General features: G+C 36.4%; 1 protein-coding gene across 2 annotated transcripts in view; it reads right to left on the bottom strand.

Annotated features, from left to right (window-relative positions):
- Nucleotides 1–16,318, bottom strand: part of Grxcr1 (glutaredoxin and cysteine rich domain containing 1) — a 109,112-nt gene that overhangs the window by 29,568 nt on the left and 63,226 nt on the right. The window contains exon 2 of one of the 2 annotated variants that reach the window (XM_015481803.2): nt 15,159–15,401. In XM_015481803.2, the coding sequence (XP_015337289.1) occupies nt 15,159–15,401 (243 nt within the window). Of the gene's footprint in view, nt 1–15,158; nt 15,402–16,318 lie in introns of those variants that run through there. The other variant, XR_007341070.1, reaches the window with a different exon arrangement.

Here is a 16,318-nt window from a genome sequence, read left to right as displayed (position 1 = left end):
AGGGGGGGGGGGGGGGGGAATTACCTTCAGGGAAAAAAAAACTTTTTATTAATTTTCTCTCCAAATTGGGAATGACTAAGAAATGTAAGAAATGGAAAAATACTGATTAATCAAAGGTAGCATAAACATTTGGCATCTTTATAAAAATATTGTAAGTCATTTTAATGAACCCATTTTACTTATATTTTGTATTTAAGTAATTATACTACAACCTGTGAATTTTACTGCCACCTACAACAGCCTCAACTTAATATTCTGCATGTACTGACAGCTAAGAACAATGCAAAGTCATTTTCTCAACATGTCATGCACCTGAATCAAGTAAGCATTATGAGCTCCTATATTCCACTGTGGAAACAAAGACACAGGCTCTGAGGTTACCCAGGCAATAGCATGGCCCACTATGAGTGTATTGAGCATAAATCTGATTTAAACTTTTTCCACCCTTGTATTACAGTTCTAAGCAAGGAAATTGTGACAGGAGGGGAAAAAAAAGTTAAATTCTCTGGATCATAAAATGTTAGCGATGTTTAAAGGTAGAAAAAAATAGTTGGCATCATTATACATCCTATAGCTTATAAAGCATAAAATCACCTTATCATCCCTGTTCTAATTATTAAGAAAAATGGCAGAGGAATTGGCATTCTAATAAAATGACTATCCCAAGCTTAACTTGTAGCATTTGCTGAGCTTCATTTCGATGTTATGCTCATGGCTGTATTCTAGAATCTTCTTAGGAAAAACAATATGGATTTCTACATACGGTGGTAACATAAGTCCATGAGTCCAACTCCTTTATCCACCACTACCAGATTTTCCATGGGGGGTTGAGGAAGAATTTAAGAGTTGATTTAAAAGGTTACATCTGCATATCAGGTGCTTAAAGGAAATGCTACAAAAGGAAGGGCAGACAGCTTGGAATGTGCTGCAACTCTGCCATACAGAGGAGCCACATGTCTTAGAGGAAAAGGAAAACACCTTCAGAAAGTGTCACCAATAGTTCGTCATTTAGAAGTGAGGAGCAGTAATGAGACCTCTCTGTACTGCATGGATTTTTCAATGAGGACAATATTGTCTCCAAGAAAGTGAAAATTAATTCTGGGGTGAGTAAGAATTAACAAAAAAAATTATCTTTTTATATATAGCCACAGATATCTACATATAGAACATAAATAGGGCTGATAATGAAAAATCATGAGAAATAGGTTGTACAGCACCAACTACAGAGAAAGGCTTCTGACACAAGAAACAGCAATAACAGTGGCATGGACAGTTGGCAAATAGTGCCCCAAGCTACTCCTGACTGCCTCACTGCAGAGGCAGTTGATTATTGTAATTACCTCACCTGCTGTCTCCTTCTTTGTTCCCTTAAACTGAAAAAAAAGATAGTTATAGAAAACATATACGTAATATTATATTGTTAATATTACATTAATAAATACAACATATATAATAATAAAACAGATATATTATTAAATATACATATATTTATATAATGAAAATAAAATGTAGAAAATCTTTTAATAAAATATGGATGGGGCTTGTGGCTCAGTGGTAGAGCACTTGCCTAGCATGTGTGAGGCACTGGGTTCAATTCTCAGAACCACATATAAATAAATAAAATAAAGGTCCATCAACAACTAGAAAAAAATATTTAAAAAAATATATATATATGTATATAATTATATCTTTATTTACAAAAGCCACTTTTAAATTAAATTACCAAGAAGAATAAAGAATTAGTAAATAAATATAAGGCAAACTAAAACAAAATACATCAATAAAATACTGAGATGTAGAATAGGCCAAGTGAGTATAAATAAACCAGAAGGAAGAACTGAAGTCAAAAGCACTAATTGAATGAAGGTGATTATATTACATTAATAAAAGATTAAATCAAAATAAAGAGAGATTAGTCAAAAATATATCTCTGCACATTTAAACATACAAAGCCAAATTGACAAAAATTAAAATATAATAGAAGATTAATAAATCACTACAAGTGTTTGAGGAAACTAGTAGATTAAAATAAGATATTTGAATGATATAACTTTAAAATGTGTGGTACTTCTGTACATATATATGTATACATATGCAAAAACAGAGACTACATATTCTTTGCAATAAGCTATGTAAATCTTACAAAGTTTTTATCATATGTTAAATTGTAAAGAAAATATCAACAAACTCCAAATAATAAGCATCTCATGGAGCATATTGTCTTATCACAATGCAGTAAAATTATAAATAGTTAAATATAAAACAAAAATATTCAGTTTCTTGGAAATTAATAAATTCTCCAAAAAACATTTAGGTCAAAGAAGGAAAAATTTAAATTACCACCTACTCTAACTATAATAAAAATTTAAATCAAACTTACACATACAATGTAAATCATTTTATGAGAAAAAATCATATCCATTCATTTTTATTCCCTCAGAAAAATAAATAAATGAACTAATAATTCAAGAAATTGAACAATATAAGTCAAATGTATCTTAGAAAAAAAAAAGAGGAAAATAAAAAAGACCAAAATCTTATAATAAGTATATACTGTGCTTTCCTGGAAACTATTGAAATTTTCAAGAAATTACTTTCTCTAATTATTAAATCAAATTTTTGCACAATCTTGAAAATATTCAGGAATCATTACTATAAACACGGAAAATGATACTATATTAATACCTCAGGATTTGTTTTACAAAGGACCCTATATTTAATAGGAAAAATGACTTGTCAGGTGCTTGCAGATAGACCATACTGACTGAAGACACTGAGATATTTGTGGAACTCTTAATTCTAAGAGAAAAGAGGAAGCACTTGCTTATTTCTGTAGGGAAAATGGGAAAATGACAAAGGAAGGTGAATTTAAAGAAGTCATCTAATAAAAGAAAAAGAAAGAAAAGAAAGATTCTATATGGGGCAAAATGTGATCCTTCTGGATCAAATAAAGCCCAGACATGCTTGATTAAGTGGACTTATTGTGCAAGATAATGAAGTTCTACTTCCAGACTCCTGTAGGATAAAAAAGGAATAGTCCATAGGGGCTCAACAGCACAGAGGTAGAAGCGTAGGAAATCAAATGGAGTAATTTGCATTATTATAGGTTGTTATGGGCTAAACTGTGCCTCTGCCCCCTTCCAAAATTCTCTGAAGCCCTTACTTTCAATGTGACTCTGATATGAAATGATTTATCCCTGAGAGACTCATCTGCTGGAGGCTTGGTTTGCAGTGTGGTTATGTTGAGGTGATAGAACCTTTAAGAGCAGGACCTAGTGGAAGTATTTAGGTTGTGAGGCTATGACTGCATGGATGGATTAATGCTATGTTTTGGGAGCAAGTCAAGTCTGTCAAAGGCACATTAGTTCCCACAAGATCTGTATCTGCCCACTCTGGTTCCCTCCTGCCTATATTGCCCTGTGTTCTTTTCCACATGCGTTTCTATCATTGTGATCCCATCCACCATGAATCCTTCACCAAAGCTAAGACAATGCCAATGTCTTGTTCTTGAAGCTTCAGAATTGTGAACCAAATAGACCTCTTTTCTTTAGAAAGTAACCAGCTTCAAGTATTTTATTATAGCAACACAAGACGGGCTAAAACTATATTTCAAGATAGGGCTTTTAAAGAGATAAAGTTAAATAAGTTCATAAAGTTGGCGCCAATTAAGTGGTATATGATCAGAGGAGAAAAGGTGAGTGTGAGCTGCCCTTATCAGGAAAAGGCTTCTTGAAGCAGCAGGATTCCACTCTTTCATAATCCATTTCTCCATAGATCTAACTCAGCTTTTCTGACTTGGTGATCTTGAGTGTGTTAGTTAAGTTCACTCTACTTTGGTTTTCCCATCTACAGAAGGGGACAATCAAAGGTTAGGCTCTGTTGCAGGAAGCTCACACTGACCTTTCCTCCTCTGATCTTTGTTTAGTTGACTAAAACAAAATAAAGAAAGAAAAAGAAAACCACAACAACCCTATCTTGCACAGGGGCACTATATTTACCACATCTTGTCAGTCTTAGAAGTTTCTAGTAAGAAAGATTGCACAGTTTTCAGGGCTCCTGAATGCTCAAAAAACCCAGGCAACATATGATAGATTCTTATCCGTTTGTTAATTAGAACTTCACAAGTACTAAAATATTCACTGACTGAAAGAAGTTCAGGAAAATGTACCCAGTTTTCCTCTACAAAAGAAAAATGGACCTACTACTGAACATTTAGCTAGATTTTTATTCCAGTTTTCTAATAATTTATCATAGTATATTTTGAAATATGATCTTTTGAATCTAGAGGAAAACATGAAAGACTATTTATTGTCAATAATCTCTCTTTAACCTGAACTCTGTCTGCCCTACCCAAAAGAGAAACAGTAGACCAAACTTGGCAGTCCTCTGGACAGGGCATATTTTATTTTTTATTGTACCTTTTGCCTGAGAAATGACTGAAATTCTGTGTCATTCTGCATCAGTGCTTTCAGTTAGTGACAGAAGGAATTGATTTATTTCTCATTTTGACTTGTAAAAAAATTTGGAAATGTAGGTCTTGTCCTATTTTCCCCAGCCACAGAACACAGTAGACAGAGCGGAGGATGGATTCTCAGCAAGCACCCAGCTGCAGAGAGCATTCCGTACCCCAGGTCTTCAGGTCACCTTCTTATACCCTCTCTAGAATCATTCAAGAAGAGACTAGAAGACTGAATCCCAGGATCAGTCATTTCAAGCTCCAGAGCACGCAGCACACTCTAGGAAATTTGTGATATCCGAGGAACCATTGAGAACACTAAGGGGCTCTCCTGCCAGCTGTAGGCTCTGACACCGTTTGTCATTTGGCAGCCAAAGTGGAAGATTGGCAGCACGGAAACTGGTTACCATCAGCCATGAGCTAAGCGGTCAGACAAGCCTAATAGAACCTTCTGTCCTTAGACACTGGCACTTTGTAGAAATCTAAATTGATCTGAAACTCCTTCAGGAAAACATTCTTGAGTCTCCAGAGATCTTTGATCTTGCATTTTATCACCTAGACCTTTCCTACAATTGAATTGAATCACAACTCTTCAGAAGGAACCAAAGATTTTTAAAGTCAGGTGTGGCCAAGATTTGTTCTTTTTCAAAGCCTCCTGTTGGTAAAACACTAGGCCTAGAATCAGAGGCACATTTTCACTCCTTTTTAAAACCTTATTCATTTGCAAAGCACAGTTCAAAAGCTACTTTCTTAGAATCAACCCCATTGCCCTAGTTAAAGTATATTTGTCTCTTTTTTTTTTCCTAAATAAACTTTTTTTTCCACCATTAATTTAGCACATAGCACAACTAGCAAAGCCTGTGATGAGGTGGTGTGTGTCCATATGGCCACCCCCACCTTCCAAAACCCTACACAGGCATTCCTTAAGTTTGGAGGCTAGGTAGCAGGAACTGTGTGCTTAAAATCTGTGACTCTCTAGAACACTGTGAAGTGCTGTACAGATAGAATTCTCACTGTTTGCTCCATGACTATATAGCCTGTTCCTTCTGGGATTTTTCAGGGTAAATAATTTCTAAAATACCCTGTAGGCTATGCAAAAACATATCCACCTGCCTCACCTGATTAGCAATCACTGGTCCCCACCCAGATTAACAGAAGCACCCAAGTGCCAGAGATATACAAAAATAATAATAATATAACATAATTTAAAAACTGCAGACATTCATTTTTGTTTTTCCCCAAGTTATTCAAAGGAAAATTTCAGTTTGTTTTATTTTTTAAAACCTTTCAAAGGAAATTATGTAAAATGAATAGAAGAATGTGTAGAGGATACAGTTGGCATTGGGAGAAGAGCCTGAAATCCTTCTCACTTACATTACCCATCAGGTAGGAAAGGCTGGGGGAAGCTCAGAGGCACCACCAAGAGCAACTAGAACAGCATAAATTCTGAACCAGCCCCCTTGATGCCTCAGATGGACACATGAATCCGGAAGAGATGCTGGGAGCCAAAACAAGTGGACGAGCACCTGGACGAGCACTAGCCCTTGTTGATATCTTGCAAGGTCACACCCAAAGAGGCAGCACACAGGAGCCCTGTCTCAGCATTGCAGGCTTGCCACTGGACAGATGGTTTGCTTCATTTTATTCATTATATTCATTCTTTGAGTCTAACCCGGAGAATAAACACCATCAGGATCAAACATATGGCCAGGTCTTTAGCTTAATTTTTGTTTATGGAGAGAGAAGTACCTTGGGCAGAGCTCAATCAAACCAGGAGTCCAAGGAGTGATTAAAAACAAAGCCAAACCACAGTGAGTACATCCTGATCCTACCTGGGCATAAGCATGCCTGCGGCTTGGCTCAGAAGCTTTGCTCTCTCAAATCCCTGTGTGAGATGTTTGCTCAGCTGTAATTATATATAACATCATAGTAACAAACTCGATGTTTAGAGAAAAGGGGTCCTAAGGCCCAAAATCTCTCAGAAAAAAAATCCATGTATTTCCCATTTACTATTTTCCAGTCAAAAGATCAATGAAAGTTTTAAATATCTGATTCAAGATTAGGCACAAAATAGTAAAATATTTATTATATTTCTTTTAAACTTTTGAATTATCAATTTAAAATTGCTCCTCTTAATTCTTAATTTTCTTAAAGGAAATCTGGATTTGAAACTTTGCATGTAATCTATATGGTTAAGACATGTAATTTTAATTGGGCTCTACAAAAGATATATCACAAATGATTTCTTCTATTTCCATGTGTTTTCTTACACATTTAATGTATTTTCTTATATTGTGAGAGCCCTCTGGTGGCTGAGAAGACACTAAATCTCTAGGCTCATAAGAATATAAACAGAGTTCATTACCAACCAAAGCTTTTCTTTATGAAGATACTGATTTTAAATTCTATTAAAAATGGATGCTTTTTAAAATTTCTATTGCAGGGCCAAGTGGTGCAAACCTGTAATCCCAGCAATTCAGAAAGCTAAAGCAGAATGATTGCAAGTTCAAGGCCTATCTCAGCAACTTAGCAATGCCCTAAGCAACTTAGTGAGACCTCTCTCAAAATAAAATGGCTGGGGATATAACTCAGTGGTAAAATACCCCTGAGTTCAATCCCTGGTACACACAAAAAAATCTATGAACTTCCATTTACTTTATTTTTATTCATTAATTTATTTTTTATTCATTTTCTAGGATTAAAAAAGGACATTTTCAAATACTTACAGAATATTTAAATCCAAATAAGAAAACATTAAGTATACACAAATACATTTTCTCCTCAATCAGATTGAGAATGATTAATGACTTAGTAAGTTGAGATACAGGTAAATTGTAGGTAATTAAATTTGTGGTCAAGTTTCAATAGACACAACTGCTTTATACTTTTCTTAGTGTTTAGGTCCAGAGGACCAACTATAAGACTTAAATTTTGACTTATTATACAAATTTTAAAATAATGAACCTACTAGACAATTTACAAGTATCTGGCAGGTGAAACTAAGAATGGCAAGTCTTGATCTAATATGATAAAAGATTTAAACCTTTGAAATGATATAGACATAATATAGACTCTTTTGCATTAGTTTGTAATACAAACTATGTGGAGGAAACTATTCCTTGGAATATTTAGTGTCTGCACGCCTCAAAAGTTCTCTCTCTTTAATTGACTCTGAGTTTCAGGAGTGAAAATTGAATTGTACATAAAGAGGTTACTGCTATTGACTTTTCATGTCATTGAATTAACAGCAGCTTCCAAAATATAAGATAAGGAAATTGTAGCCATAGTATTTCTGCATTTCTTCTATGAGCCTTAAGACTCGAGGGAAAAGATGACAAATCTGTGACACTGCAGGTAAAGATATGATCAATGGACCCAAGGTATCACAAAATACTGGTTTTTATGCTGGAAAATTACTAAAGGAACAAGATGATGGTGTGCTGTTAGTAGAAATTTGAAGGGGACCTGGTACTTTGATTAAAATCTACAAAACTGGGCTTTCAATGCCAAACTGTCCCACAAACATTTCATGGGCTGATGAGGTATTAAAGCATTTAACTGACTTTGGTCAATCAAAAATATACAATCCTCCAAAATGAAAAGGCTTCAGATCTGTGAGCTCCCATTTAACATAGGCAAAAACCAGGATTAGATAATATCAAAATCCTGCACTTTAGTAGATCATTACAGGAATTGTATGAGCACCCCTATGGCTTGATGTTAGTGTGCCTCTCATCAACACATGGGGTCTATTTCCATCTTGAATCTGGACTTCACTATGTGACCTGCTCTAATCAATGGGGGAAAAGCAAATATGATACAAGCATCGTCTTGAAATGTGCTTGAGCATTGTGGTTTGCCTCTTTCAAACCCCTTAACCACCATTTAACATGTCCCAGACATTCTGCTCAAGAAGAGACTTAGAGAAAAACCTAAGGTGCCAATCTCAAGATATGTAACTGAAGTCATAATATGTCATTCAGCTCTGGCCAAGCCACCAGGAGACTACAGAGAGCAGCCAAATTCCACCAACATTGCAACCTATCGAAACAACTGTTTTCAGCCACTAAGATTTGAGTAGTTTGTTATATAACAAAAATTAACAAATACCGCTACATCTTAAACCTTAACCATGGTTTGTTCCAGTCCATGCTACTTTTCTTTGGTGATGAAGTTTGAGACATTTGATTAGTCATTAGCTTCCTGATCTAAGGAATGATACCAGCACCAGAAAGAAACTTGATCCTTGAGGCCTTAATCACTGCACAGTAACAACACACACATGAGGAAAAAAAAACTTTGAAAAACTGTAGTAAAATATATCCCAAAACCATGAAGATATGGAATCTATCTTGAAAAACAATTCATGTGAAAGTTACATGAAAATTTTGACTTGTCCCAGATTCATTTGATCAAATGTATGGCATAGCTATTTAAAGTCAATCTGGGCTCCTTTTTAGGAGGGATGGAAACCATTTTCAGGGAGATTGGCTCTGGATGCTATTAAAGACCATAGTAGAGAATAATTAAGATGTGGAGGTTCAAAACACCATGGAGTTAGAGTTTAGGGAACCACGTAGAAAACATGTCAATATTCTTGTAAAAAAAAAAAAAGTTAGTTATTAGAACAAAGAAACACTTTCTATTTATATTGCTCCAGGAAAAAGAATCGGGACCAATTCACAAGATTCACAACATGTGACATCCATTCAAAATGACCAAGAGGCTGTTGTGATTTGATTGTAATCTGTATTCCCCTAAACATCCAAATGTAAATTTTGTTTCCTATGGTGATGGTACCAGGAGGTGCTGTGGATCTTTAAGAGGTGGAGCCTAGACCTTAGGTAATGTGTGTATGCCTTCAAAGGGGTTGATAGAACTGCAGTGTCTCCCAGACTCTCTCTGTCCAGGTTCAAGATATGACTGCTGTGCTCCCACATGCAGTCTTGCCATGATGTGCCTCCATCTGCTACAATCACCAGAATTAAGCTGATGCTGATGCTATATATTCGAGCCTTCAAAAGTATGAACTAAATAAATCTTTTCTCTTTAGAAGTTAGTGCCTCAGGCATTTCATCCTAGTTATGTGAAGCTAATTAATACAAAGGAATAGAAGTAGAAGAATATGACTTATAATGAGGAGAAGTATCAATCAATTAAATCATACTAGAATTGGCACAGATATTAGAATTACTAGACAAGGGAGTATGTTTCTGATCCCCAGCCCTTTCTCTTGCTCTCTCTCTCTCTGCTTCCTGGCTGCATGAGGTGAGCATCTCGATACCACAACATCCTCTCCACCATGATATTCTGTCTCACCACCAGCTGAAAGCAATGGAATGAGCTGACTGTGAACTGAAATCCCCGAAACTATGAGCCTAAATAAACTTTTCTTCCTTTGAACTGTTATTCCCAGATATTTTGTCATAGTGATGAAAATCAAGCTAACACAGTACTCCTTGGTATTTACCCAAAAGAGTTGAAAATTTATGTTTACAATAACCTTTATATTCATTTTTTATTTACTAGAGATTTATTCATTATTACCAAATTGTAGAAGCAACCAAGATGCCCTTCAGTTGGCAAATGCACAAATAAACTTTGGCACATCTAGACAATAAAATATTTCTCAGCATTAAAAAGAAATGAGCTATCCAGTCATGAAAAGACATGGAGGAAACTAAAATGCACATTACTGAATTTTAAAAAGCTAATCTAGAATCTATGTACTGTTTATTTCCACTTATACACCATTCTGGAAAAGGCAAAACTATGGAGATAGTAAAAAGATCAGTAGTTTCTTATAGTGGAAGCATGATTTTTTTAGATAGTACATGATTTTTTTAGTATAGTACCTTGAATGGTACTATAATGGTAGACACGTGTTATTATAAGTTTTTAATGGCATATGCAATTTTTTTTGCAGTGTTGGGGATCAAATCCAGGAACTTTTGCATGTTAGGTAGGTGTTCTACCCCCAAGCTGTGCTCACAATCCTTATCACTATAAGTTTATCCAAATTCTTAGAATGTACAATGTCAAAAGTAAACCATCAGGTAAATTATGGTCTTTGGGTAATAATGATGAGTCAATGTAGGTTCATCAGTTTAACGGATGTATCATTTGTTGGGGGGTGTGGATGATGGAGGAAGCTATACATGTGATCCAAGTTACATGGGAAATCTCTATAACTTCTCAATTTTGCTATGAACTTAAAATTACTTCTTAAAAAATTGAGTCTATTTTTAAAAATCGAACTTATAAAGATAAAATTACCATGTCCGAGATAAAAAATAATATACTGCTGGGATTAACAGAATATTAGACGTTATAGAAGATAAGATCAGGGACTGAGGAGATATAATAATAGAAACTACACAGAATGAAATGAATTGTGCTATGGAGCAAACTCCAGCAACCTATCCTCACATAAATGGAGCCCTTGAGGAAGAAGAGAAAAGGGAGGAGATGAGATGTTTGAAAAAATAATAGCTGAAAAGTTTCCAAATTTCACCAAAAAAAAAGGAAAAAAACACAAAGATAATATTCAAGAATCCTGTGAAATTTAGGCACACCAAAACAAAATTATTTTAAAACATATGATAATCAAGTAGGTCTGTTTATACCAGCATCACCAAAAAGAGGTGGGGAGTATGTTATACCACAATGTTATGAGATCACCATGTGACAGAACATTTTTAGCTTCCTTATAACCTTATGGTACCACCATGGTATATGTGGTCTGTCATTAAACATCATTAAGTGGCACATGACTGTACATTCTGAATGAAGTAGTAGGTTCATGAGTATACACATTTGTTAAAACTTGTTGAATTATATACTTTTTGTTGTTGGAGACAGGGTCTCACTATATTTCCCAGGCTGGTCTCAAACTCCTCTGCTAAGGTGATCCTCCTGCCTTAGCTCCAGTGTGAGAACTATAGGTGTTGCCACTAGACAAGACTGGATTGTGTCCTTGAATGGGTACAAGTCTAAACCCAATAAAGTTGCTTTTAAAATAATAAATGAAAACAGCATATCTGGCAGATGCTGTGATTTGGCTCACTCAGTAATCAATCCAGTTTTGTTCCAGAAGTTCTTATTGTACTTCAGAGGCTAGAAAACCAAAAGGCATATTTTCCAGATTCCCTCATGTTAAGTGTGGGGCTTATTTAGTAAACTTACTTATATTTAGGAATAGAGTTGAGTATTAGGAAGGGCAGAGAACAAATAGCCCTTTCTGCTGGTGTGAGCCACAGCCAAGGCAGTGAGTATCTGGAGCTGGTCTATGCTTCTTGATGGAGGCAGGAACAGCCTTGGGGACCCATCTCAGCTGAAAAGTTTTGTGAGTAGTCCTTAGAAATGGGCTAGACTCTATTTCTAGTCCATAATCTAGTTATGCTCAATAATAATTACCTTCTTTCTTCAATGGAACAATACAGTACTTTAAATAGATGGGGAATTATCACAGTCACAATATCAGCTAGTATAAGACATTTATCAATGGTCCTTCTATGACTCACTGATACCAGACACTCCACTTAAGTACCTTCTGTTTATAGCTCCATCCAATGAAGTTTTCGTGGATTTCCATTGTAGACTTCTGTGGTTGGTCCAGACACATCATCATTTCTGACCTATTTCCTAATACAATTTCTAAGAACTTTTGTCTAAACTATTGGATCTTTTTTGTGGAAATATTTCCTGATGCCAAAACTACAGAACAGTGGCTCCAAGCCCATTCCAACCTGAATTCCTCTCTCCCCACACTGCAGCATTCCAAGGCGGTGTTGATTTGTCTTCTAAAGCAATTCCTTTCCTTTGACTGTTCCCATTTTTAGTTTTAAGTTTGGCGGAGGACGGGAGTCAGGAAAACGAGCTTCGCTTCCTTGTCAGTTCTTCTGTTCTTTCTCATTAAACTCCTTATCTTCACTTGGAGGAAGATAACTGGCTTCCTCCAGCGCCAGACTCCTGGGGTGAGTAGCAAGAACAGTAGGACGGTGAAGGAGGTGCAAAATGTTCTCCTGCTGTCCCAATCCCCTCCAGGTGTCCCTTGCCTCTGCTTCCAGGTGCCGCTCATTCTGTTTCTATCTATTCACTTCATTTTCTAAAGAAAACTATTGTCTAGATGATTCACACATCTTGAGTTTTCTCACCCATCTAAATGTAAACTCAATCAAATAGCTTCATGTGACTGTTGAAAACATCACAAATGTTAGGGAAATTACCAACATCACTTTAGTTTCCTAAAAGCCATGTTTCACCACATGCCAAAACCCAGCAGAGGGCATCCTTCCATTTCAGATGCATGAGCAGCAGGAAAAAGGCTCCACAATGCCAGCACTGGATTCCTTGACAACTGAACACTGGGATTTCAATAATGGGGCTGTTGTAGTTGAAGGGGAGGTATGTTTTATAAGTCATTTTTAATTATATCTTAAGTTATCATTTGCCATTTTGAATTGTAGGTTTAGCAGTAACACAAAACTAAAAGGAGAACAAAAAAACATCTGTTTCTGGACTCTTTCCAGGTTTGGAGCATTGGATTCAAATTGCATTATAAGGGAGGTTGCACCTGCATGACACTTTCACCCTAAGTTTACTAAGTGTGCAAATAAAGTGATCACAGAGAAAAGGCAATTGAGAGGGGAACATGTGCCCGACCTCATTGGTCCACTGCAGTGTCCTTCCATCTCCCCAGCTGAAAGAGCAGGACAGGCATTACAGACTGTTACAGTGTCTCAGAAGAAGGAAGGAAGGAAGTCTGAGGTTTCTGGATGGGAACAGGCATGGTCAAGAGCAGTCTATAGGGTGGGGTCAACCTGTGTGTGAGGTTTCCTACACATCCAATGAGAAATATCTTATCCTGTCAGAATTTTTCCTGAGTTGAAAGATGAATGCCTATAGCCCTGGTAAGTTATATTCTCCCTGATGTAATTGAGTTTATCAGATCCTTTCTTTATGAATGAAAGTCAGGAGGGGGAGGAAAGAACATGAGAAAGCAATGCAGCATAATTCCCCCATCCTGTCAACACAGCCTTATTTGGGCACCCAATTAGTGCCTAGTCTACTGGGAGCATTAAGACAGAATCATCAAAGAGTCAAAAACCCTTTTCCTCCAGATGATGTTCCAGAAAGCAGGGGTTTGGAATGTCAAATCTAACATTGTGTCATGGCCCTTCCTCTTGGCCAGCTTTGTCACTTGAAGCAGAGAAATTAATTTTTTCTTTTGCAAAACAAGGATTATCATTAGTATTTCTTGAAAACACAATTTGTTAAACAGGCATAGAAACTAAGTATTTATATGTACTATCTCATAAAATCCTTACCCATCAGCCTGTGAGATAAGCTCTATTATTATTCTCATTTTGTAAATGAGGAAACCAACAAGCAGTCACAAGTTAAATATCAGAACAGGAATTTTAATAAGGCTGCCTACCCAATACCAGTGTTCCCCTCTTAACCAGTATGCTGTCCAAGTTATCCTGAGGATTAGATAAGATAACTGGTGGAAACACGAGGGTACCGAATAGTGTTATTATTATTATTATTATCATTAGTTTTTATCACTATTATTATGGTCTTCTGGAGCCTAAGAGTATATATTGAAATACACTAAAAACAGGATCAATACTTCAAATCAAAATTACTGTACTCCAAAATGTAGCTGATGCCCTTTGGTTAAAATAAGAGTGCTTAATGTCCTCACTATGGAATCACAGCTGCTTGGCATTTATCTTTCCATAAGATGATAGGCTGCCTCTAACAGGTATGGCTGTAGATGAGATATGAGAACACACATTCCCTGAAACAAAACACAATCCTCTCCTGCTCTGGATTTCTCCATCTCCTCTGGAAAGCTAAAGGTTAAAGTCAGAAGCTAGACAAAACCAAGGTGCAAGTACCCTTCACAGGATCATGTCCTCTGATGCAGCTCTCAGTGGGTGCTGGTGTCCCTTGGTGCTGTCTCCTTTTCCAGACGGCACTTCCCCAAGCCCTTGCCTTGGGCTTCTTACCCAAGCGTGCTCACAGATCAATGGGGTTAATTACACTTAACAGTATTATTCAAAGAGAAATGAGTTGGACATATTTTGTTGCCTGCTCTGAGAGTTCTCTCTGCTTACTGCAAGCCTGAATTTATGTTTCACACTGCACTACAAAAACCAAGAATAATTTTAATGATTTATTATTTCAATAATAATTTATTTTTTAAAAATTATTATTTTGATAATAAACAAGCAGATAAAATTCAGATCCCAGGCTCCATTTCCTATCTATCTCATTTCAAGATTGTCATCTCAGGTTCATCGGGAAAGAAACTGGGTGTTTGATAATAGGGTATTAAGAGAACACAAATGCATAAGCCTCTCATTTTTCTTATTTGTAATGAAAGAAAAGGTAGTTTTATACCACATCAATCTTCACACTGCAAAATTCAAGTAACCTGAACATTTAAAAAATGTATTCAAAAATGCAATTTCATGCTGATTTTATGTCACTGTACTTTTGTAAGGCTGAACACGGTAGCAGCACATCATTTGGGACAGACATAAATGCTTCAATCCCTTTGGTTAGAGCTTCAAAAAATATCAAGTGTCCCGGTAGTTATGTTGCAAGTCATCTTGTTAGATAAGCTTACATATTTCTCTCAGCACTGTTTGGGGTCTATGACAAAGGATCTCTTCCTTGGCTGAGTACTTACCCCGAGATAATTGCCATCAATGAACACCACAGGGAGGGACGGAGCTTCCGAAACTCGCCGGCACCTTTCATCTAACTCTTTTCCATATTCACCATTCAGAGCTATGTTTTTCTCTTCAAATTTTACTCGATGGTTTTGGAAGATCTTTCTAACCAGTTCACATCTCTCGAAGGTTGTCCTCACCACTCGAAGACAAGTCGTATAAATCACTACGCGGTCAAATTCTAGGTCAGTTGATGGTTGCTGAAAGGGAAAAATTTGCAGTGTAAACACATTTCTTTTACTTTCCCACATCTTATTATCATCAGACAATTAGCAAGTGTATTATACAAACAACATGCAATAAAAGTTGAATGGGTACCTTATTTATAAAGACTTGTTATTTTTTTTAAGTTGGAACATTTGTAATTGAGATAGGACTACTATCATTTAAATGACACAATATAATTTCTTTCCTTTCAAGTAATGTCCTATCTGAAGATTGGCAAAGTCTCAAACAAGATGAAATAAGGAACGGCTGAATTATTTCTGATGTTTTCTAGCAATTTCTATATCTGTGCCTTAAACACAAAGTATACTGAATAGGAAAGTTTAGAAGTTTTAACCAGTTGGAAATTCTTTTACATATCAACTTAGTGAATTTTCATTGTCTTTTGAGCCAGGCTTTCCTGGGAATAATAGGAGCTCCCTCATAAGGTGAAATAGCACAGTACAGGTAAATGTGCTCTATTGAGTGACAGGGCGGCAAGGTGCAGTCTCTGCCACAAGGAATAGTGATTGACTGGACCAGAAAGGGAGTTCACAGAAGCCAACAGAATTGAGCCCAGAGTTGGAGCCAGGTACCTAAACAAAACAAACAAAAAAGAATTCAGACATCAAGAAAGTGTAGGAAAGCAACATTCAAAACTAAGGCAAATAGTGCCTTATGGAAGAATCTCTGTTTCCTGCTAAATCAGGAATCAGTTACTGCTGGCCTGGGAAACTCCACAGCACTGCTAGAGTGAGCTATGGGGCCATACTGGGGCAATGCCAGCAGGAAAGTTCCTGTTTGTCCTTATCACAGGCTTACTGAAAGAGACTGAATAGGATATAACTATACCCTGAGGCCAAGAAATACTTGAGAATCCACAGGGCTGTGGTTGTTAAAAATGTAGCCTGAT

The sequence above is a fragment of the Marmota marmota genome, unplaced genomic scaffold, assembly GCF_001458135.2.
Source record: "Marmota marmota marmota unplaced genomic scaffold, marMar, whole genome shotgun sequence".
Lineage (NCBI taxonomy): Eukaryota > Metazoa > Chordata > Mammalia > Rodentia > Sciuridae > Marmota > Marmota marmota.
The sequence above is the reverse complement of the archived record's forward strand: the minus strand, read 5'-3'. Positions and strand labels throughout refer to the sequence as shown.